This window comes from Pseudopipra pipra, chromosome 12, assembly GCF_036250125.1.
Source record: "Pseudopipra pipra isolate bDixPip1 chromosome 12, bDixPip1.hap1, whole genome shotgun sequence".
NCBI lineage: Eukaryota > Metazoa > Chordata > Aves > Passeriformes > Pipridae > Pseudopipra > Pseudopipra pipra.
Genome location: NC_087560.1, coordinates 2078991 through 2104064, shown reverse-complemented (window position 1 = coordinate 2104064; position 25074 = coordinate 2078991). Strand labels below are relative to the sequence as shown.

Sequence of the window (25074 nt, the reverse complement as noted above, 5' to 3'; positions counted from 1 at the left end):
TCATGAAACGGAGAGTTGTTCTTAACCCATGGGAAGAGCTGGACATTGTCCAAGTCTGCATAAAGCTTAAGCACAAATCTAATTCAATATGAGTTTCCTAAGACTTGTCCTAAATGCATCTATTGGAAAGGAACAGACACATCTAGTAAATGTAGAGCAGGAGGTGTGGGAAGCAGCTGGAATATTTGTCTTGTTCTAAAAGTGCCCGTGGCCTTCTTTAGCCATCTGCTGTGAAGGTATCCTGCTAGGAATGAATGACTTAATGTTGCTTCAGGAATGGGACTGCGTGGAAGTTATGGGACAACTGACATGTCCAGCTGACAGGAATGACTTGTCACTCTTGGAAGTTACTACGTGGGCACAGCAGAAGACGAGGTTTTAATGTGGAGAGGCCCACAGGAGCAGAATACTCAAGAATTGCACAAATATGAACTGAAACAAAGGGAGATTTAATCTGTGGGACCTTCTAAAAGGTCAAAATGCAGCATACTCCCAGGGAAGTTACTGGAAAAAAACCTGATAAAGTAGAAAACCAAAATGCAGAACTAGGGCTACCAGCATGGAGCTCATCTGCTCCACTTATTTATGTTTCCACTCAGTGCTTGTGTTGTAAAGAAACACTCTTTGAAGACTCATTTCACGTTTTCTTGATAAGAACTACTTTCTCCTAAAGAAAAACAGTCCTTGTTATGGCATTGGCCTGTGACTTTTGTCCACTTCAGAGTCACTGAATAGTTGGTGCTGGCAGGGACCCAGAGATCACCTTGTCTGACCTCTTCCCAAAGCAGGGGCAGCTCCAGCTGCTCAGGACCATGGTCAGCTTGACTTTCAGTATCTTCAAAGGGTAGAATTTCCCCCATCTTTGCTTCCTCAGATCACACTTCCCTTTTCCTTTGATTCACTTTCACCTTCCAAACACAGGAGATGATTTTTCTGTGCTTTGCTCATATGCTTTGCTATTACCAGAAATGTATATAGGATGTCTCACCCATTTTGGCTTTTTTTTAGAAGTACCACAAATATCTGTAGTCTGATCCTCCATGGAAAGGGAATCTCAGAAGAATGTCATGACTGCCACACTAAAAACTTGTAATGCCCATGTGAGGTGTAATGTCATCAGTACAAAATGCAAGTGTTGGAAAACTAAGCAAGACTTAAAACCTGAAAAACCTTACATATTTACTGGTAAGAAAAACTTCAATATTGTGAGAAAGGTTTTAAACCAGGAGCACCCTGAGCCCCCAGAAAGGAACAGTGTAGTATATTTATTACCAGATACTCAAATACTCTTGCTTATCTCTTAGGAAACTAAGGCCCTGATCATAAAGATACATTCCTAGAAGGATTGGAATATTTGGGGCTTCTGTGTCTAAGCTTAAAACAGTGTCTGAAAACTAACTGAATGATAACTGGTGTGCAGAGCATCTGCAGCTGGGCTTGGGATGGTTTCATGAGTCTGACAGCTGAACTGGTGGACATGAGTAGCAATTCCTCTGGCACCTGAACTGAGTAGGTTTTATTATTCAAACTACTGAAGCTGAGTAGGGAACATATTTGTAGGAGTAGTTTCTGACAGTTCCCCTGTTTAGAACTCATGTCACTTGTAACCCACTCAGGAGCAGAGCTTTGGGCAGCACAGAGCACTGACCCACTGACCTGCACAGAACTGAGCAGGTCATGCAGACTGCTCCATGGACTGTTTTCCATGGTGTATCTCTGGGATTAGGAGTTCTCACGTGCAGACCCTGAATAAATCTGAGGGCTGGCTGATGTACCACAGCCTTTGGTACTGAAGCTGCTCCCCCTGGGCTCTGCAGCCCTCCCTGGCAGGGCCACAGCACCCAATGTCTGGTGCTTTGGGGTTCCTTTTGGTTTGGTTTTTTCCCTCCTGAGCCACTTGCTGCCCAAGCAGGGAGCTGCTCCTGCCATAGGCACGTGTCTGCCTGGGCTCTGCCTTCAGGAGCTCTGAGCTGTTCCCAGATCCAGAGCCTGAGCACTCATCTTTGATGCTACAGCTTCTTTTGTGTTTTAGTTGCACAGATAAAAGAGGTGGATTGCTCCTGCTGGATCCTCTGAACCCCAGCAGCTCCAAGGCTGGCAGCTCCTGCTTGAAGTCAGCTGATGAACATAATTTGGCAGGGCTGAAGGGCTGCCTTTTGATAACTTACCAGTGCACACCGTGGGATTCAGGCAGGATCCCTTTCTCTGCTCATTACACTTGCACTGACAAGAGTTTCGACTGCACAGGCTGCAGGACTAAAGGATGTCGAGTCAAAGGATGAAAAGATTTGCAGCATGTGATGAAAACATACCATAGTTAACATGGGATATATAAAAATAATTAAGCCATGTCTCATCTGCATTTAGAAACTAGTGCTGTCTGAATAGAATATAACCAGTTCCAAAGCAAGAAAGAGTATAAAAATGCTGATGTATAAAAAGAATGGAATGAGGAGTTGGATTTTTTTTTTAATATAAAGCAGTCAAAACTGACTGTCCTTTGAAAGGCTGAGGGGTGTAAATCCCTTTTTTTCATCTCTTTTCCTTATTTTCTTTATTCCATTATAGCAGAGAATGAAGAGTTCTCCTTGTAACCATGGTGCTGTTCATGATTCTTGTTATTGAATTTAATTTGCACTAAGGCCTTAAGAAACAACTTAGAGAAAGGTCTTAATTTTGAGCTCTTCTGTAGCTGGAGCCTGTTAAATAGGTCAGTATGTTTTATGTTTCATTTGAGGGTTCTGTAATCAGGTTCTTGCCTGTCAGATGCAAGAACAGAAAAGTTTGGTTTTTGGCTTTTTGGTTTCTTTTCTTCAGCACTTTCTCAGTTCAGTTTCTTTCTTAAGGTAATTGCAGATGCACAGCCCTGACTGAGAGCAGTTCAGAAGTGAAGACAGGAGTTGTTTAATGTGTTTCTGAAGAGTGACCCTGAACCCTCCTTACAAAGCAATTTACTAGATAAACATATATTATTTCACACGTGATACAATGAAGTCTGAAGAGGAGCTTTTGCCCAGGATACAACAGAAGAGAAAAGTCTTACTTACCATGGTCTGGAACACACCAGGCCTAGAGCCATCACCACGGTCACCTCAAGTTGACATCTCTGTATCTAGACTTAAGTGGATAAATCCAGGTGAGTAACCTGAAAATGATCCTATTTTCATCTCTCATCTTGTACCGATTATGAGGAATAAGAAAAAGTGAAAGTAGCAAGTATGTGCCATAGTTGTCCCCCCAAAAATGTGGGTATAATAACAGCAACGACAGAAATCTGGGTGTATTATTGGAGAGAGAGTTGGACCCTGAAACAAAACATGAAACATCTCCAAGTAAAATAGTGAGACAAGGTAAAACAGCTGACAAGAAAAAGATCATATTCTAGTGAATACATCACAAGGAAAACTGGGGATCAACTCCAGTTTAATTCATATTTAATGACAGGAAAGTTTTGGGCTCTGCAAAGCTACTGAACTGTCACCTACATGTCTCACACTGACTGATGTTGAAAATGTGGTAATAATTCTCTGATTTGGGAAGAGCTGGCAACACTTGGCTTGTTAGTGGTGCTCTTATACACTGAGTAGTGGTAGGTGCTTGTCATATGTCATCTCTCTCTCTCTCTCTCTCTATAAATATATATATATCTTGTTAGCTGTATATTTGTGGTTAAACTAACACAGGCCTGTGCTGTCAGAATGTCTGTAAACTACAAAAGAAGGAGAGGTAATAGGATGCCAAAGGAAAGGAATGATCCAGCACATCACACAGAACTTTAGTTCTAGAGGTTTCTTCTACACCAGCTTCACTTCAATGTCACAGAAATACAAACAGTAACAAAACCCACTGACTGAGCAGCACTAGCTCAGGTGTATGAAGCAGAAAACATTTAATGAAGAAACTGCTAATATTAAAGAGTGTCTTAAAATACAATTATTGACCTCCTAATTTAATGAAGCATCACACCTCATGGGAACAATAGAAAAGTTTAGGGTATAAAAGAGACCTCCTTATATTTCCCATGAGTTTAAAATGGTTCTAGGGGAAAGGAAAAACCAAAAGACAAGGCCATGGTGATGTCAGGCTCACTGTCCAGGAGAGGAAAGGTGCTGGAGCTGCTGCTTCACGATGTGCTTTGACCATATGAGGTTTTTTTCCTCCCTCTCCCCTCTTCCTCCACTACCCCTCCAGTTCCTGAGCCTCTCTCTACAGGCACTAATAAATGTTGTGCATATTAATGGCTGATAAATGCAACAGGATTCTCCCCTGTACACGTGAGAGGGAAGCACAGGGCCAGACTCTGCATCCCTGCTCAGTGTGGATGAAAGCAGATCCATAATTTATGCTGCTGCTGAGTAAGTCCAGGCACCAGTGCATTGCAGTGATTGATGTAACAAAGCTTACTCAGAAATGGCAGCACCAGTGATAGCTGATGGCAGGTTGTTTCTCTCTTGTAAGTGCGTATTAGCTGTTACTTTTAAGGAAGAACAAAGGAAGGAAAGCCTGTTTTTTGCCTCAGTCTGACAGATAACACAGGAGGTTACACACTTCTGACTTTCCCCTCGTTGGTACATGACTGCTCAGGTGTGTGCCAGCCACTTGAAGTGGCTTTGGCCTGCACAGGAGAGGGTAACAGCTCTCCCTTGTGCAAGATCAGGGGTTGAAGATCAGATGAATGTATAACCAAGATGAATGTTTACCCCATTCTTGAGCCCACAGTGGTTACAGCTATTGCCTAAATCCAGACTGCTGGTACCCCCAGGCTCCCCTGGTTTGTTTTGGAATTACCTGTGGCCTCTCACCTGGGATTCAGTATCTGCTCTCCATGTGCACCCTGGACAAATGTTTTGAAGGACACTTTGCAACTGTACCTATGTGCTGTCAGCCCCTTCATTCCCTGAGCTGCTGCTCTTCCTTGGTGCAGCTCTGAGTTACCAAACAGGTTCCTGAGGGAAGGTTGCCCAGTGTGGTTCATCAGCTCTGTGGTGAACAAACTTGCCAGGCTGCCTCAAAGCTGTCAGATCGGTCGACCTGCCACAAAAACAAATTAACTTGATATAAAACTGCTTTTAACCTGTAATGTAGTGTTTTTGTGAGGGAAATTGTTGAATCCTCATTTCACATAAACAGATATGTGAGTCATTACAGTTGAGCATGTTTATTGTACATGGCAGTCCTTTTCAAAACACACATGTTTAAACAGATGGCTTATGTTGACTATTAATGCAGTTCCTGCAATTAAGTTCAGTCGACAGAGACTGACACTCTATTGACATCAAAGCTGGGCTGTTGCATCTTCCCCTCATGAATGTTCAAATTGGGATCTGCCACTACAGCCCTGCTGAAATGTCAACTGTGATAAGTCACAATGGGACTGAGGAGCACAGATAAGGGACCTGGCTCTTGCTAAATTACTTTTTGACAGGGATTTACTATTTGCATATTCATGCTGTTACGTTTCAGTGGGGAAAGTCCACGTTTGAGCAAGTTACTGCAAATAAACAGCAGCAGGGAGAAGCTTGTCTCTCTGTCCCCCTAGATGTGGTGGGCTCAAACCACAGGCAAGGAACCCAAGGGCACTGTAGGGCCGTGCTCTGCTCCCAGCACTGCCCCCTGCACGGCCCACAGGTGCTGCTGGCAGCTTTATGGCCCTGCAGGAAAACAGCAGGAAACAGGGATGGCCACAGAGCTGGGGAAACCCAAAGCTCCTCCAGTGCAGTGCTGTCTTGAGGCAGGATATTGCAATAGGGGCTGGCAAAGGAGCAGTGTGGGAGCAGCTCAGGTGGCACAGCCCAGACTGCAGAGCTGAGGCTGCTTTGGGGCTTTCTGCTCTGCAGCCCCTGTCTCTGTGTTTAATAGGGACTGACAGGTTTCTCCTCCAAGAATTTGTTGCAGAGTTTTGGAATTGATGTAAACATTCACTCCTGTAGCAAAGTGTTTCATACTTGAGCTGTGCCTTATGAGAAAAGAAGTGTCTCTCCTTCCTTTGAACTTGCTGATATTGTCATTTAATAATCTGCAGGTCTTGCATTGGAAGAAACACTGAACAGTTGTTCTCTATTCACTGTCTTTGTGTCACCCACTATTTTATAAGTCTGTTCTATTATCTGATGTGTTTTCCAGCCTGAGGAGTTCTGTGCTATTTCTGATATGGAAGAGGTTTTTGTACCTATTTTATCACTTTTTCCTGTATTAAGCCATCAGTATTTTAGTTGCCTATCTCAGTCATTTCCAGGTACATATCTGCAGCAGGTGATGTGTTGGCCATGAAGTTGGACTCTTATGGCTGCAATTTAGCAAAGAGGGTCTTCAGCCCCCTGTGATCCATTTAGGAGTGGTTGCCTGTAGCTTCTGGAGTGACAAGGAGGAACAGCTGTGGTCAGGCAGGCTTAGTGAAGCAGGGTAACTAAAACAGCTTAGCAAGTGTGTTGTGTCTCTTGGATACTGCTTACATTCCCCTCCTTCCTTGGTGCTCTCCTAAAGCCAATTTCATCTTTAGGACTTCTTCTATTATATTCTTCACTTTAATTTACTGGTGGAAAAAAATGACCACAACATACATTTCACCTGTATCTTTAGAAAGAGATGTTTTCCAATGTCCTTTCACTATTCAGTGATAACTTTCTGAATGTGCCTGCATGGGACTGGATTTCTTACAGCCCAGAGCTGTGGAGTTGTTAAACAGTTTTCCATATCTGCTCTAGCAGGGCCTGTGACACACATTCTTGAAAGACCTCCAAGTGTCACTGCATGATGCTGGACAAGGCTGAGGTTGAAGCAGAACAAGGTTCCTTTTATTTCCAAGCCTGGCACATCTTCAGGCTCACAGGGCTGGCACTGCACTGCAGCGAAACACTGCCCAAAGGCTGAAATACCACTCCTGGAGGAGGGAGCTCATTCTCTGTCACACTAATTTAACAATTAATCAAGCCTGAACAAGAGGAGAAACTTGATATGTACAACCTAAACCATAACTTAATGACTGTCCTTTGAGTGGTCATTGCTAGAATTAAAAAAACCCACCGTATTTGCGGGAAAGCCTCTTTGAGGAACAACATGCAGGGCTTAAACCTCTTCTGATTTGGTTTTTATTAGCAGAATTTATGGGGTTTTATTTAACAAAATTTACACCACAGGAGTAAAAGGGATAGCTCTATGTCTCGCTACATAAACTCTGTGACCTTTCATTTCAGTGAATATACTACAATAAACATGGGCTTTGCAGAGTTATTATTTCAGCACTCTCAGATAGTGTTCTGTAAAAAACAAACACACCATAACCAAAGCACCAGCTCCAAAAAACTCCCACTCAAATTCCCCAGAAACCTAATGCAAACACTTCACCTCAAACCCATCAAAAGCCAAATCCACCTTTCCCAAAGGCAGTGAAATAGCCTGGCTAGAGCAGATTTACTCTCTGAACAGCTCTAGTTAGCATTTTAGTTGACCCAGAGCTCTGGGAAGGAAGTCTTAAAGCCAAAGGGCCAAGAGCCTGGATGCTTTTCCAGTAAGGTGTAACTACAGTAACCAGGAGGCACAGCTATTAGCTCTGTCCAGAAAGAGAGGAGGAAAGTTCTGCTGCAGCTTGACTAAATATTTGTGAAGCTAATTTAACATCCTTTCACCAAGTGAACCTATAATGCTCTAAAGAGCTGGGTAAAAATAACCTACAAAAACAGACTATTTTTATAACTTTTCTTGAAAAATGGCTCTAGAGAAGCACAGGTAATGCAGAGGTACCACAAACAGTAGGAAGCTGATTACAGTTGGAGCTCAGAAAGCTGGTTATTTAGGTTGCTTGACACTTCTTGTCACTGGAGCTGGATTTCAGTCATATCTGTAACTTTGTCAAGTTACAAGTGTTTGGTCTCATGTTTCCCAGCCTGAATGTTAACCACAGACAGTATCTTAGGGAGTAAATTAAAAATTTGTCTTGTTTCTGATCAAGCTGTGTGTGCATGAACCCTAAAGAGCAATTAAGGCTGATTAGCTCAGGCATGCAAGTGGAGTCAGACTTTGCCCATCGAGGCTGCTCTGGCCCCAGCACGGGGCTGGTACTTTTTGTGCTTTCATTGATCCTCCTGCCAGAGCTCAATGGAGGGATCAGAAGGAGGAGTGGAGGCCTGGAGGAGGGAGGGGTCACCTCGGGCAGCTGGCAGGACATGGCAGCCTCTGCAGGGTGGGTAAGGACGGTGGTGGCTGGGGGGGAGCAGCCCTGCTGGCCAAGGAGTCAGCAGGAAAACAGCCCCCAGAGCTGGGCTCTGAGAAGACAGAAGAGGGAAGAGAGTAAAGGAGAAGAGGTAAAGCACTGGAGATTTGGGAGGGACTGTAGCTGCACTGGTCAAGGTAAGAAAACAAACAATAGCAGCAGTTTCTCAAGCAGCAGAACCAGTTTATTGGTTTTGAGGATAAAATATCCCAGGTGAATAGAATTTGTCTTTTTACTGTGTGTTTTCTGAAAGCTATGTTTTGAAAAAAGCAATTTTAAAAAAATAACATTAACTGTACCAGGATTGCTACCACTGCAGGAAGCATCCAGAACTTTCCTGGAGCAGAAGTTTCCCTAGTTATTTCTGAAGGATCTTGAGAGAGGGAAATGGTTGTGCAGGGGATGGTGGGAGGCAGCCCAGGTAGTCACTTAGAGAAAACCTGATGAACACTGTTGGTTAGCAATGAATGTCTGCAGATAACATTCATTAATTAAGGATTTCTCAAATCTAAATTGTGGAAGAAAGTGAAGGAAAAATGATCACCTTATGGCTGCCAGTATTTCTTTAATCTTACTCCTTACTACGTTAAACAAATGATATATTTGTGTTGTGGCCCTATTTTTGGCTTCCTGTTTCTAAGCTTACTGGCATTTCCTCCTGCCACAAAAAGGCAAAACTAATTTACTGAGAGATTATAGGGCAGTTAGTTTGTGTTGGTTTAGGTGGGGATTCAGACTCTGTCTGACATTCAGGATTAATCCCTACTTCCTTTTGGCTTGTGGATAAATGCAACAAACTTTCCACAGTCACACAGGTAAATTAAGGAGCTTTGCATGCAAAGCAAGAAAATCAGAATGCTCCTCTTTGAAAAGTTGTAAAATGCTTCAAAACCAGCAGCTCTCAGTCTGACCTTGTGGCTGTTGAGCACCAGTGGGATTCCTGGGCTGTGCTTCCATGTGCTCTGAGGATGGGGGACCTTCCTGGCAGTGGCCCTGATGAACTGGGAGGCCCCAAAGCTTGATACTCAGACAGAGGTAGATGGGAATGGTGATCAGATGTTTGCTTTGTGGTTTGTTTTGGTTTTGTAGGTTTTGTTTTGTTTTTTTACCCCTCAACATTTGCTACAAGTGAAGAGATCTTGCTTTTCCCATCTGGAGGCAATCTGTCTGCATGGAACAAAGCACCAACAGGGTTTTCCCTTGCTTGGATGTGGAGTAGGAACCATCATTTGGGGAAAGACTTCTTGTCAGGCAGCCTGGCCATGCTGGGAGCTTTGGAATGCTGGAGGTGCCCTCATTCTTCTCTGTCATTTTTGGCAACTGAGTGCACACTCATGAAGCTGGTTATTAGGTTGCTGGACGCTTCTTGTCACTGGAGCTGGATGTCAGTAGTTTGTGCCTTTGAGGTGGATATCAGTAATTTGTAGGGCAAGCAGGGCATCCACACCCTCAAGGGACAGAGCAGGTGTTTGTTGCCTTCTGCACATAGCTGAGAGCAACTCGTTCCCAGGCCAAGGAGAGCTGCAGGGCCCTGACAGGAGCAGGGGGATGACCATGTGCCTCCCCTATTCCCTGGTACAGGCTCACCCTCAGAGCTGCTGAGTTGCCATCCTTGATTCCCTGTTTTTAACTCAGGGATTTATGCCTTTGCAGGAAGTGATGTTCCCCATCTCAACAATCTTTCCTCTGTCTGAAACTTTGATCTTCCTTATTTTGTCCAGCCAAGAACCCAGAGCTTGGATTGGGTAAGACTGCACAGGAACCACTTTGGAGCATCATTAGTGAAGAGAAGAATTAATTCTCTCAGTTGTCTAATATTGAGAGAGCCCTATTTATCAGGACCTAAAAAACCCTCACCTTGGTACTGGAGGGTTTCTGTTTGCATTAGAAAAGGTGTTATTTATAGGTATCTTCCAGGAAAGTGCACATCCAGCATTCCTCATGGAGCAGAGAACAGGAAGTTTTCATGGTTAAGGGCCGCAATTTAGGGGCAAATCTGAGCTCACAGTGTAGGAGAGGCAACCACAGGATATCACAAACTTGTTAAGGATTGATGAGTATGTAAGAAGAGACTATGCCCAATATTTCAAACTCTAGTTTTATGTTATAAAAATTGCTAAGTCTTGTGGTTTGGTTTCTTTTAAGATGAACTAATATCCTCCAAAATAGTAACATCTAAATTACAAAAATAGAGATGAGTATAAGCTCTGGTTTTGGAATTAACTTCCCCAAAAAAGGAGCTGTAAGAACTAACCTGTATCCTAATATCCTTCAGTTTGCTAGCCAAGCTCTTCTACTGTTCTCCTGTAAAATATGCTCACCTGTCCTCTGATCACGTTAGTGGATACATTTTAATACATCTTTTTTGACAAGGGGTGACCTATTCTCATCATGGCCTTTGTTTTTACAAGTCCTGACTTGTATTGCATGAGAGACTTGCAAGGGGCTGTTAAATATGAAGGTACAATCTAGTTCTGTGTGCTTTTTCATATTTTATTATTTTAAATGATAAAGGTAAATATTAGCATCACAGAGGCACATCACATGGGCTCAACTGCTGTAAACTTAACATGAACAACATTATAATCAAACCAAAATGACAGTTGAGATTAGATGGTGTGTTACCAATATATTGACTTAGTTCAGTAGTTTATGAAGTCATAAAGTTCTGCAGTGTGTAATCCATGTGTGTGCCCAGCAGAGAAGGATTGCTGTTTGTTAATTTGGCATCAGGTGGTTGGTAGAGGGGTTGTTTCCTTCTGGTAAAGGCCTCTCTGGAACAGGACTTCAGCCCCCTGGGATTGCCAGTGCCAGGATTGCCTGGAAGGGAGGATAAAGCCTCTTCAGCTGTTCTTAAGGAACCACAAAGACCTAAACAGGCCCTTTGCCATTTCCTGCTTCCTGAACATTTCAGTGCATTTGTAGAGCCATTGTTTCCCCTCCTTAGTTATTCCTTGCCTCTACAGGAGCACAAAGCTTGCCAAGGGTTTGCAGCAATGTTCATTTGTGGGCCAGCCTTAGGACTGTGGGGCAATATGGCCAACTTCCAGATCACTCCTTTTGGGTCTCCATTTAAACAGCAGCATTATGAGCTGAGGTTTGCTTTTCAGCTAATTGTGGGCTGTCCCTACAAACCAGGAGTGTCTGATCTGGTGCACTGGCTGACAGTCAAGTCAATTGTGCACAATCTTTGTGATCCAGTCACAAAGTGACTGAAGTGGGAAATCTTAAAACTTAAGTCCTGTTCAGAGCTGGTCTTCATCACTCTGTGCTGCAAAGTCTCAGAAAGGGCCCATCTATCTATTTTAGGTTAGGGAACTGGAAACATTCTTCTTTTTTTTTTTTTCAGTTCATCTGAGAGCATATAATAACTTATGTGCCAAATGTATTTTTCAAGATAACTCTTCTGTGTTCACTGATGTTTTCCAGTTTCTGAGTAATCTGAACACTCATTTTCTTTCATAAACAGAAAAATCTAAAATTTTGTAAATGTGTCTTTCTAAGTTGCCATCTCTTGTCTTTACTTACATAACTGGGTTGTATTTTGGAGTTTGATCTATTTAAATCTTGGTCTAATGTTCTATGGTTACATATTCTTAGTGGTTTTCACATATTCAGTAAAAACTACAGCTTTTCAAAATACTTTGTAAGTCAAGAAATTTTTATGCAGCTTCTTGGCATTGGCTATGGAAGACAAAAATTGGGAAAAAAATTCCAATCACAGCCTGAAAAACTCATATATGATTGACCTGCCTGATGTCATTATTAATTCTAATATGCTTTTATCCTTTCCTGACTACACTGCTTCCCAGAAATATTGTAAGTGGTGCTTCTGCACACACAGTTTAACTGCTGTGTAAACACACCCATCTGCTCAGTGTTTTCCTTCCTGCATAACTTTTACCTCAGTGGTAAAAGCAGCTGACTGAGGGCATTGGGCAAGAAGTGCATCTGATCCTGCAGATTGTCTCGTTGTAATGAGATCAGAAATGGGGTGATGTTAATTCTGTCAGACCATGCCCACGTTGACAAATGCCAGGCAGAGTTCAAGGATCTGGGTGGCAGGACACTTCAGTGTCTGCTGCCTTAAATTCTTGAGTGTCAAGGAACAGCTTTGTTTACTTCTGGACAGCTCTGCCTTGGAGAGTGTTATAATTTAAAATGGCTTTTCTCAAAACTGTGTGTTGTCAAAGCCGATAACATTCGATGTGCTTATGGGCCAAGTTGCTGTGTCATGGCAATCAGTATTATTCCACTGACTTCAAATATTTTTCTTGATCTCAAAAGAAGTAGCATTGCCTTCAGATTTGACCATTTTAATGTCAGAAGTGTATGCAGGTGTTCATATGAATTTTAGAGTAGTGGAAGTATCTTCCTGAACTCTGTTAGAGACTGGAGGCGGGCTCCTTTTGTGCTGGTGACAAGTTTCAGAAGCACATCAAAATTGTGCCATCAAAATTCAGCTCAGCAAAGCTACATTCAGCTCACTGGCTCCATATTTTGTACATAAAAAGCTCCCAGTTTTACCCCGTGGAATTTTCCCACAGCAACTAACTCTGAGATTCACAGGCCCCACAGGGCAGAAATCACTCTGCATCCCCATGCTGACTCAGCTTCTTCCAGAGGATCAGGAGATATCTTCCATGTTTGGCAGTCCTTGATGTTAAAGTGAGCACTGGCTGCTCCATTCTTACTAATTGCTTCTCAGTTAATGGGGAATATGCTTTTGAAACAAGTGAGTATCTAATTTTAATTCCACGTAGATCTTATCCTGTGCATTTTAGAGGAAGAAAATAAAAATTGAAATGACACAGCCTGTCTGCAGGAGAAGTGTTCAATGTTGGCACAAAACAACTGGGTATCTAACCAGGGCAGAATTTAGGATTATATAAAGGTGAGTAAGTTGAATAAGGGCAGCATGGACAGGCAGGCTCCAAGATGTGCTGGAGGTTGCTGTTTAGAGGTTTCAGCTGGATTGAAAACATTTAGTTTGGTATTTTAAAGGATTTTAAAACTGAGATAAAAATAAAGAAAGGTTTGAAATGAGAGGTTTCTGATCTGGCAGTGGAATTCAGATGGATCCCTGTGCCCACGCAGGGAAGCCAGTTATGTGACTAGGATTTGGTGTAATGTGTAAGGTAACACATCTGATGTGTGTCTGTACTTCAGGATTGCCACTTTGAATTCTTAAAATGCATAAACCAAGAGATTTGTCATTCAGATAATCTGATTTGTACAGACTCCTGCAGCACAGCATGTGAGTGCCTAATTCATGGACAGGTCTGTTATTTAACAGAGTGCCTCTGTTACAGTAACAGCAGACAAAAAGCACATGTGGCTCACTGCTGTCAAAAATGCAGATGCAGAAGCATGGTAAGCAGAGGCTCTTAATTTCTTTCTCATCTGTCAAGTACAACCTTTCACCTCAAAAACCCAATGACATGTAAAAGGTAGTTGCTATGCTATTATTTTTATTAGGTATTATTAAATGGCTTCCTCCTGATAAGGGACAGCTTACAATATGTACAGCAACTTAAAATGCAATTGGTATCCAGAAGCTTCAGCCTTCCCAAGTCACATATGCTGACTGTTCAGAGGGTAATGTTTCCTGGGAAAGGCAAGCTTCTGGAACCAGGCTAAGTCTGTGAACAGCTTTAATATTGAATGCTGGTGTTTAGGATTGTGGAAGATGCTGCAAATGAAGGGTTTGTGTTTCCCAATATTTTCTACAAGTAGTTAACACACAGTCTAGGCCAGGTTGCCCTTCCTGCTTCCCAAGCAGCATGGAAGAGGCTGTGGGGACAATTCCCTCTCTACCTAAGAGGTTGGGAAGCCTAGAATACAGCTAGAACTGTCAAAACTCAGCCTGAATTGGACATTGCCAAAGAACTTGATTCTTCTCTCTGTTTTGATGGAAAGCATTTTACTCACACCATAATGAAGAATGAGGAGAAGGAAGTGGCACAGGAGAGCTGTGACAAACAAGGAGTCCCTCTGCTGGAAAGGTGACCAGGACACAGTAACACAGCTTTCTGATCTGGCACAGTTGTATTACAGCCCTGAAAACCAGGGGTTTAGCACAATCTGAGTGTCAAACTCGACATGTACAACAATGTTATGAACTATCACTGTTAAGGTTTCCAAGGGGAATGAAGTCAGGGTTTCACTCAAGCAGTATAAACATTCTCATGATTCTTCTCTCTGGGTGGTGGCAGTGCTGGAGTGTTGCACTACCTGTGGGAAAAAGGCTACAACTCAGATACAACTTAAGTATCTGAGTGTTAGAAAAAGCCAAGGAATACCAAGTTTTAGAGAAAAGGGGAAGGCCAAATATAAGAGTGAAAGTTGAGGCAGACTTTGCTCTTAAAATCAGGCTTGAGCTGCTCAGTATCTATCAGTTGAGAAGAACTACAAAATGCAGAATTAAAGGGTAGATATGGAGTATTTGAGTTCAAGTACAATATTGAAATATATGTTGTGACTTAACCTTCAAGTGCCTTGCTTGTGGAATAACTGATAACTTGCTACTCACACTCAGCTGTGTACATACTTCTTGTGTGAGAATCCTGGTATAATGAACACCCAGATCAAACACAGAAAACAATAAAGTTGGAATGGCAAGTGTACTTACCTTCAACTGAAATATGATGAACTCTGGAATTAGATAAAGTTGAAAAACAGTACTTGAAAGTTTGTTCTCACGTGAATAGTTTCAACAATTAAGTGGGAGTATAAAAATATTCTTCTGTAATGAGAGGTTACAGGAACCCTCAGGCTGTCTTGGCACTCTTGCTGAGGTGTGTGGAAAGATGTGTCTCCAAAAGTAGCAGCTTACCTGCTCTTGAATATGGCCTTGCAGGGTCTGGAGAATGGTGACCCTCTGGGGACACTCACAGGTTCAGCTTTGAACTGTGCATTTTGTATCTCTTGAAGAACTCCAGCAGTGTGCAAGAGGAACCCTGGGTCAGCTTCAGTGCTAAGGGTAAAGAAAAAAAGAACACATTAGCATTAAAAAGCATGAATTTGCCATAATAGAAGAAACACAAAAATAAACCTGTCAAATACACCATTGGTACTAATAGTGTTATAATTTATTTTAGGATTCCTCCTGTGTTGCACCTGTGTCCCAACTTGTTGAAGTGGCTGATGTAACAAGCTGCTACAATCTAGATTGAGGTTGGCATTTTCTGCAGGCTTCTAACTCTGTCTTGCTTTTACTGCCAAAGGTTCAAGCACCAGGAACAACAGGTAGGGAAACCTTCCTTTTCCTTGCATGGAAATCTCTCTCTTCTTTTTCCTTTTTTTCCCCACCCCACTCTTTCCCTCTTGCTGGCCTGTCCTTTCTTGCCCTTTAGAACCAGATCAACACATAGAAATATGGGCCATCAGGTCATATCCCTCCCCTTTTCATGCAGAATGACCTGAGAATTTATTATGTTGTGTAACTTGTGCAACTAACACTTTGGGTTGTTTTTTTTTTTATTTTTTGGTGTTGGCTTCTGCTTGCAGATTTTTGAAGACATTTGGGTGAAATTGTGCCCCTTTATACACTGAAAAATATCAAATGCAGAATCTTCTTGATATGTCTATAAATCCCCTCTGCCTTCAAGAACAGACAAGCTTTCAATGAAACAGTCTTTTTTTAAGCCTGTCATAATGGCTAGGCTAAGATTATTTTCAGGAACAAGTCATAACAGACTACATTTTTGAGATTTTTTGGGAACTTCTAACAAACAGGTACCTCAGTTTCAATTTCTATTTGATTAGTGAACATAATAAAATAATAGGATTAAAGAAGTTCTTTGCATCATTACAAAAAGGGATACAATCAATATATTGTATTACAAACAGCTTTGCTGAATTGAATTGTGTGTGGAAAAGCAAAATCCTCCAGTAACCTCTTTAACCACCCAGCAGTCTGACTGTGAACTGTATTATCACATCTGACTTTTTGCTGTTGCTCCTAGTGTTTAATACCAGCTCTTCCCTTAGGGTGACTGTAATGTTCACTGCTTAGGAATCGGGGCTCTTTTCCTGCTCCATTCCTGTGGGAAAAGCCTTCCTTTAGCAAATCCAGCAGCCTTCTCACCTCTCCAAACTGTACAGAGGTGATGTCAGCACACTCCTGTGTGCAAGGAGAAAAACTCTCCCTCGGGGAAAGGTGGGTCCTTGCAGCCTGGGACAGAGGGAAACCAACTGTTACAAATCTAATTACAATGGTGGGTGTGGAAGGAAGAGCAGTTCAGTATTGCATTCATCTCCAAGGCTTTTTTGTGAAGGTAATTGGATTATTGCTAACAAAGAACCGTAGCAATCACTTATTTTCTGTTGTCATGTTGATTTTTGAAGAGCCTTTTAGAACGAAGTTCAAAATGTAAATAATTCAATTCGTTTCTACTGGCAATAACAATTTTTTTTTTACTTAGTGTCTACTTCTAGTTCTTCTGGAGTCTGCTTCTGACTTTATAAAACAATATTGATTTATAAATACTGATATATCATTATTGATACATCTAAGCCAATGGTCAGAGTAGAGTGAAACAGTAGATCCTCATGGTGGGACTACTCTCTTTTAGTTCTGAGTTAATAGCAAGCACTTTGCCCCAGAAGCCTGTGACTCCCGTTAACTATACACTGCACATACATTTCTGTGTGATAAGTGTAATTCATACTGTGCAACAAATTAAGAAAAAGCCAGAATTTCCAAATTTGGACGTTTTCCTCCATTACATGTGATGAAATACGCACAGAAAGCAAATGTGGGGTTTCCAGTGGAAGGAGCAGAGCCACACAAGGCAATCATTTCAGACTGTGGTATAGTTTATGACAAATTGAGGTCCCTTGAATATTATTTTAGGTGTTTCCCTATTGTACTTCTACCTCTGATAATATTGTGACCGTGGCTATCAAGTTCATGCCATCCAGATATAAACAGTCCTACTTTATAGGAAAGGCTAATTTCTCATTACCTCTCCAGACATTATACTACAGACAATTTCATGTGTCCTAAAAGCTGTTTTGTGAAGTGTTGCAAATGCTGCAAAGCTCAGCTGCCACTGACAATTCAGGACCATACAAGAAATGGGCTTTTTTCGGCTTTGTTTGTTTATTTGGACAATGGGAAGGTATAAAAGTTTATACATTGTGTTTGGTTTCTCCCCTTCTCACAATTCCAATTAATGGTTGGGGTTTTTTTCCTCTTATGCTTTTTGATAAGCACCAAGAGGTTTGAGCCAAAAAATTGCTGACAAGAATACTGTTTCTCATGAAGTGCTGGGAGTAATTTTTAACACACAGTCAACTTTGTAACCGAGTTTATAATTTTAGACTTACAGAGGAGACCAAAGAGTCCCACCTGGTGGTGGTTTTGTTCTGCAATGTACATACATTGCCAGGAGAGAGAAGCATGGCCTAGAGGAGACACCTGAAGACAACAGCTCTTTGGAATAATACCTGCTGTTTACCATTTATCCTTGAAGCAGGTAGCCCACCTTTATTCAGAGATCTTTTTTTTCAGAGTGTTTCCTGTGACATTTTGCACTTCCTGTTCCTTTTTTGGTTATTATTTTAACTACAGGCAGCACTGTGTAGTTCAGTGAGGTCTGGAGTATGAGGGATTGCCATGAGAAGGAAGAAACTCCTTTTTTTTTTTTTAAGCTCACAGTAAGTAGGACATTTGGAATTTTTCCTTACTGTGCTAAAGACTGACCTCCACATCTGGGAATTCACTCCATCTGTTAGTAAACAGTAACTGTGCAACCTCCTGCTGTTCTTAACTATTTCCAAATCAAACTGTGGCTGGCAATAAATAAGTGATTGTGCTGCCTTTCAGCATCCCATTTCTTCAATATCAGTCATCACTTTTCCAGAAAAGCCCCTCAGAAAACGTATCTCTAACAGTTCTATCATTTATGTCTCAGTGGGTTTTGCTGGAGGACTGTTCCAATGTCCAAGTGCAAAGAACTGAAATTTTTAGGAAGTGAAATGGCTTGGCTTTGGATTAATAGATGTTTGTGAGTGCTTTCACAATTACTAAGTTCCAATTCTTATCCAGTGAATGAAATTACACTTGTAATTTAAAATCACATGTCTTTGCTCCAGACTAGACAGTTATTGATTCCTTCCCCAATTAAAGGCAATGTACTCATTAAAATAAGCACATTTTTATTTCAACTAATTTTCTTACATAGTTAGTGGCTCTTTCATCTTCACAGCACATCACTGAATCAGAAAGCTGTGATTCTCAGAAACACTGTCAAATAAAGCCCTCGTGAAAAATCGAGTTAGATTCTACTTATGATAGAACTGAGATGTTTTTTGAAGATTCTTTTACTGAGGACAAAATAGAGCAATGTAATTTATATTCCAAATCTCAGCTGGTATGAGATGGATGTGATCCATCCTGATAAGACAGACTAAGCCTCCTGGCACAGAGATTTCATGCAGAAATGCAGATTCTAATTAATAAATCTCTTAGGTGCAGATAAGGTGCAGTACTCCCTTGAAAACCACCTGGCATAGTCCCATTGTCTATGGAGTTACCCTCATCCATGGATACAGCATTATTTCTCACCATGTGGTATCTACACTGTGCTGTCCTTGTTTTTTCTAATCACATGAAAGCTATAAAAAGCTTTGGGTCTAGGCTTTTAACAAAGAACAGTCAGTGGGAATTTGTGTGGGTTTGTTTTTTTTTTTCCATGTAGATTTCTCTGAGAAATTGTTCATAGTAGCCAGAGGGGATAATTTCATGCAAGGTTAGAGGATAATGGGAAAGGTTGCACATTTATTTATTTATTTATTTAGAAACAGATGTGGCATTTTTATAGGGGAAAAATGTAATCATTGTGTCAGGATTTAGACAACATATTTGGCTTAAAATTCCCCTGAGAAACAAAACTGGGGTTTCTGCAGATGATTGAGGTTATTTTGATGAAGAAGACAGGCTTCCATTTGCACATCATTTAGTTCTTACATATTTGTGCATGGCAAGTCTTTTATGCTTTATTGTTAAATCAGAGAGAGGACACACAGTGAAAGAGTGTCAGAGCTTTTTGCAGATGTCACTTCTCCTCTGGGAGCTGAGGCTCTCCAGCTGTCAGCAGGGAAAAGGGAAAGCAGATTGCTGTGTGTTGGCATTTTTTATGTCTGTCAGACATCTTAATATATCTTAATCTGTTGGTTTTACTGCTAATATAACAGTGTTGCAAAACTTTCTGAGAATTATTGTTACTTAGCAGTTTTCTAAGTAATAGCAGTTATTTTAACTATTCTTCTAGCAATGTAATGTGGGAGTTTATTTGAGTATTTGACATAACTGCTTAAACTCCTTTTGGTTTTGCTTATTTTCTACAAGTGCATTCAGCACTGAAATCTCCTATATATTACTTAGAAACAAGCTTAAAAACAGTGAAAAATGAAGTTACTATAAAATTTTTAAATCAAAAGGTAAATAAGATTAAACCCCATATCAAATACTGTTATTTCTGCAAATACTAAACTTTGCTTTAGGAAAGGCAATATCATGCATATTGATCTCTTCCATCTGTCAGGTCCAAAAATATGTGCCTTAAATATATAGTTACCTCCAAGACTGTAGCAATGAAAAGTTGCAGGAAGGGAAATCCTCGATAGCTGGAGACAATAAAACACCCCCCATAATCAGAGTCAATAAGGCACTGGCTGCTCAGAGAGCCTGTGGCACAACCAGAGTTTGGAGGTTTTCAGAAGTTGTCCAAACTCATCCCAAAGTCCTCTCCCCTCTGTAGACTTGGTGATGAGAGTTGATGCAACATTACCTGGCTGATTTCCCCCTTCTGTTTAGGGAGGCACACTGGTAAAACTTGCCATCTGTTCCCTTGCCAACACTCAGCTGGCTGGAGAGTTTATAACATTAAAACAGTCAAACAGGAGAAGAAAGCTTGGCTATTGAGCCACCAGTCCATGTCCCCAGCCCAGGCTGGCACTAGAACTGCTGTGACTGGGATTTATTTCTGCATGTAAGATGGTGCAACAGGCAACACTAAACAAGTGTTTGCTGCTGCAGTCTGTAATTCTGGTCATGCAACTGAAGCTTTAACTGATACTTCCAGTGCAGATTTCCTGTCTTTTTTTAGGTTTCAATTTTTGGTAGAGGTTTCCCCTAAGAGGTGTGATCAAATCTTGCCACATAAATAGCAAACCCACAGTGTTATAGTGTTGTACCTATAATTTCTATTTAGTAAATTAGTATCCAGTGATGGAATCATCAAATCCTCTTGTTTAACCAAGTGCTACAATAATATACAAGGAGCCTCCACACATCAACCAGAACAAGTTTTTGATGACTTTCAGCTGAGTAAAACTAAGGATTCTATTCAAATTTATCAAACCAGTCATGTCGATTCAATGCTGGTATTTAGAAAAAATGAGTAGAATGCAGGGGTTTTTCCCTAGGGAGAATGAACCTTATCTGTGTATTCAATGAAACGTAAGCAAACACCAATATTTCTGTTTGTCTGTGTCTGTTCTCCTGGATACAGAACTCCTACGTCATGTATCTGTGTATGAGGGGTTTTTGGGGTGGTTTCCCTCCCCCACTCCATTTTGGACTGTTTATCTTTTTCATTGAGAACACACAAGGAATGGTATCTGCCAACAGACAGAGCATTAATGTCATTTTTAAGGAGCAAGGAAGGCTCAGGCAGACTAACAAAGGGTTATCTGGTAACAGAGGTGCAAAAATATGTATCTTTATTTTCAAGTAATATATATTAAAGCTGCCACATTCACAGGTTTTCCACTCTTAATTCCATTCCATTCTCCTTTTGTTTTCTGAAATCTATGTAGGATTTACTGAAACAGGGTATCTGACACAAATGTGGCTAGCTGGGGTTCTTTTCCAGGTTGAATCCCATTACTCCAGGAGCAATTTTTGATCCCCTGTGTTTGCTAGGAAAGGATAGAATCATTTAGGTTGGAAAGGACCTTTAAGATCATGGAGTCCAACCTTTCACCCTGCCCAGGCCACCACTAAACCATGTCCCAAGAGCCACATCTACAGGTCTTTTGAGTGCCTGCAGGGATGGGGACCCTGCCACTCCCCTGGGCAGCCTCTTCCAATGCTTGATAACCCTTTGGTGAAGAAATTTTTCTTAATATCCCACCTAACCCTCCCCTGGCACAACTTGAGACCAGTTCCTCAAATTTTAAGACAATTTTAAAAATTCACAGAGTTCTTTAAGTTCTTCAGGTAAACACTTTAGTCAATCAGGATATTATTTAACCACACACAAGCTATTTTCTTGTGGTTTTCAACACCCTTTATAGTTGTGATTAACCTTTCTCTGTTTTTTTAGCTGTGCAGAAATTATGATCATCATGAAAAGGGAAGTAGAAAATGGATATATCATCCTGGCTGTATTGTATAATTGTTACAGAGAAAATGTAATACCACTGATATGCATGGTTGTTCTCAAACTTACATGCACTAAGAGCATGAACTGCCACTGGTCAGCCAGTACTTTTGCTCAAACTGTAGTGATTCAGCTGGGCTTTGTATATACAGAAGATAAGTCTTTCAAAATTTCACTTAAAAAAAATCACAAATGAAAATTTATTACCTAATAGAAGGGCAGCAGGAGCTGTATTCACAATTTCCTGACTTGTCACTTCCTTAGGATGGGAATAGCTTTGAACAGCCAACACTGCACAAAACAAGGAAACAAATAAATTGAATATAAAATGGAATTTATGTGGTTTCTATAGTTTACCTAAAGAGCAATTAGCTTATCTGAAGCTAAATAGACACAAAATGAGAATCCAGTAATATTTTATTAAAACTCTGTCCTCTACTTCAAATATTAGAATACGCAGAAATCAATTGATTGGTGAAGAACTTTTATGCTCAGGTATGTTGGGGCAATACTGCAACTATTAATAAGGTATTTAACAGTCCTTGTGCAAGAACTGCCACAGTACATGGGAGAAAAAGGCTTCCAGTGTGCACTGATCCATCATGGCAGTTACTGGGTCTGCTTATGGAAGAGCACAAGGAGAGACCTTTCACTGCTGAACCTCCCGAGCATTTCTGTGCTGCTCCTCCAGCACTGTCACCTTCCCCAGTCAAATCTGACCCAGACCATTGTGTTTAACAGCTGCTGCAGGCCTGAACTTTGGCCTTTGTGGCATAAGGGTCTGACTTATCCCTTGAATCTTTGGTGTTAAAAACTGCTTGCAGGAAAGGCAGGCATGTACATATGTTATAGTAATGGGGTCCAGGTGTGCCATTTGTCTCTTACAGTGGGAGAAAAGGTGATAAATCCTCTTGTGCTGCTTGGACTGGACTCTGTGGTTTATCACATACAGTGTAACAAGCCAAAAATGCATTCGACACATCATTATTTGGGTGAGGTGATCACTATAAAGTCAAAGGAGATCCTAGCACAGCTCTGTGCAGAGCTCAACCGTAGCAAGAGGGAGCTTGTAAGTCTGACATACAGGCTGTGACAGAACCAGAGAACAGTCGCTGGTGGACCTGTCCATTGTCAGCTTATTTACATTCTTTCCCTCAAGTATTTGTGGTTCTGTAACATCCTCTTGCACCAAGCTCCACAGTATATTTGTGCACTGTTTAAACCAGTATATGTCTTACCCTGATCATATTCATGTGGTCTTGATGTATTTTCTTATACCTTTGAGGTTGAATCCTATCACTAATAATTGATTTCCTTTCTCTGGAACACATTTTTAGATAGAATGTGCCATTTTGAGCTACAAAGTGCTGTGCCTAGGAGTTCAGAATGACTTTACAGAACCAGTTTAAGTTCCCTGAGATTTAAAACCTTGTTCCAGGGTTGACCTGCAGGTTCATGACACAGAGTAGCTCTTACCTGTTTTGTCTAAAGTGCTATTAACTCTCAGAAAGCTGGGGTTTGTGATTTTTTTCTCACTTGCGTTCCCTTCCTCTGTGAGTTTGTGTGTCACCTGAACTGCTAGATTAGCAGTTTTAATAGCTAATTAATAGTTTTAAAACAAGAAATATTTTTTTTTTTTAGGAGCCGTAGTCACAAGCCACGTCCCGTCAATCCCAGGGGAACAGAGGGTTCACCCTGCATCGGCCCCGCACAGGCGGTACCTGAGGGGGCCTGGGGGGTGAGGTGGCCCGGCTACAGCCCAGGGCTGCCGAGGAGCCGGGGACAGGACGGTGCCCGCGGGTGAGGGCCGGGAACGGGGCAGGACGGTGTCGGTGACACAGGACGGTGTCGGTGACACAGGACGGTGGCCGCGGGCGCGGAGCCGAGCGCGGTGCGGGGACAGGGCCGGGACGGGGCCGGGACGGGGCCGGGGACAGGGTCGGGACGGAGCCGGGGACAGGGCCGGGACGGGGCCGGGACGGGGCCGCGGCCGCTCCTCCCTCACGCGGAGGATTCGCCGCGGCTGTGACGGCGCCGGCCCTGCGCCGCAAGGGGGCGCCTCTCGCCGCCGCCCGGCCCTGCCCGCCCCGCCGCCACAGCCCAGCCCGGGCCCGCGGCTCCGTCCGTGCCCGGCACCGGCACCAGCAGAGCTCCGGCTCCCCGGCACCGGCAGCGCTCCGGCTCCCCCGCCCCGCCAGCCCGGCAGGCGCTGGGCCCGCCCCGCCCCGTCACCTGACTGCGGGGGGCGCGCCGCGCTGGGTCACGCCGCGCCCGCCGCCCCCTCCCCGCGCTCCGCTCACCTCCCGCCGGCTGAGGGGCCGCCTCCGCCATGGTCCTGGAGTCGGTGGTGGCGGATCTGCTGAACCGCTTCCTGGGCGACTATGTGGAGAACCTGAACAAGTCCCAGCTCAAGCTGGGCATATGGGGCGGTAAGGAGCCCCTTCCCGCCGCGTCTCGATGGCCGCGGTTCCCCCGTGAGGGGTTCGCGGGCCGCGGGGCCGCCGTCCGCTCCGAGGGGCGGGCGGTGGGTTTGCGGCCCCCTGTGAGGAGAGGGCGAGGTGCGGGGCCGCGGGCCGTGGTGAGGGACGGGCGGTGTGTGGGTCCGTGCCCCTCCCAGAGGGGCGCTCGGTGCGTGTTACCCCGTGAGGGGCAGTCGGTGTGTTGTTCTCCTGTGAGGGGCGGTGGGTCCGCGGCCCTCCCAGCGGGGCGGTCGGTGTTTGTTTCCCCGTGAGGGGCGGTGGGTCCGTGGCCCTCCCGGAGGGGCAGTCGGTGTTTGTTCCCCCGTGAGGGGCGGTCGGTGTTTGTTTGTTCCCCCGTGAGGGGCGGGCGGTCGCTGTGAGCCCGCGGACTCTGCCCCCCGCCTCGGTCGGGCTGTGGGGCGCTCGGCCCCGGAGCTCTGAGGGAGGGAACCTTGCACAGCGATAACCCCCCCGTTTTCTCTTTCCCGCCGTGCTGGGTGGAAGCACGAGGGTGCTGCCGGGGCCGTGGGCGCTCCGCTCCGCGCCCGGGGGTCGGTGCAGCCCGTGGGGGGCTCGGGGGCCGCGTCTGTGCAAATACCGCGTGTGGAGCACCGGGACAGCGCAGGAACGGGAGCGGCTGTTCCAGTGACTGTATCGAGCATTTCAGCTCGCTACTCTGTAGCCATGTAAAAACCAGCCCAAGTGCTGCCTGGAGGAGCTGGCTTGGCTCAGGCGCCTCCCGTGCGCAAGGGATGAGGCTTTTCTCGTGACCTTATTTACGCTCTTACCATGTATTGCAAGTGTTTTAACATTTGTGCAATATTAATACCTATATTTAAAATGGATTATAGCTCTAAGGAATCTAGCATTTAAGCACTAAGAGGTATATTACATGTGCTCTCCACGGGTATAATTCTGTGCCTGTGTTTCCTATGGAAATCCAATTATGTTGCCTACGTCAGGAAAAGTTAATGTGTTTGTGTAAACAGGCATGTGTTTTTGTGGCTCTGTG

The 25074-nt window shown here is 43.2% G+C and overlaps 1 protein-coding gene and 1 long non-coding RNA gene across 9 annotated transcripts in view; one reads left to right on the top strand and one right to left on the bottom strand.

Annotated features, from left to right (window-relative positions):
- Positions 1-636: 636 nt before the first annotated feature.
- LOC135420668 (uncharacterized) lies at positions 637-23990 on the bottom strand. Of its 3 annotated transcripts, XR_010433665.1 has the most exons (5): positions 23904-23990; positions 21811-21894; positions 15045-15185; positions 4803-5031; positions 637-3117 (listed from the first exon to the last, which is right to left on the bottom strand). It is a non-coding gene; the product is annotated as an uncharacterized LOC135420668 (long non-coding RNA). The 3 variants fall into 3 exon arrangements; XR_010433663.1 differs by lacking the exon at positions 637-3117 and having other exon boundaries at positions 3420-5031; XR_010433664.1 differs by lacking the exons at positions 637-3117; positions 23904-23990 and adding an exon at positions 23080-23445 and having other exon boundaries at positions 3420-5031.
- VPS13C (vacuolar protein sorting 13 homolog C) overlaps positions 23911-25074 on the top strand; it is an 88034-nt gene continuing 86870 nt past the window's right edge. For all 6 annotated transcript variants that reach the window (XM_064668342.1, XM_064668344.1, XM_064668343.1 and 3 more), the window contains exon 1: positions 23911-24032. In XM_064668342.1, the coding sequence (XP_064524412.1) occupies positions 23933-24032 (100 nt within the window). In that variant the 5' untranslated portion in view covers positions 23911-23932. The remainder of the gene's footprint in view (positions 24033-25074) is intronic.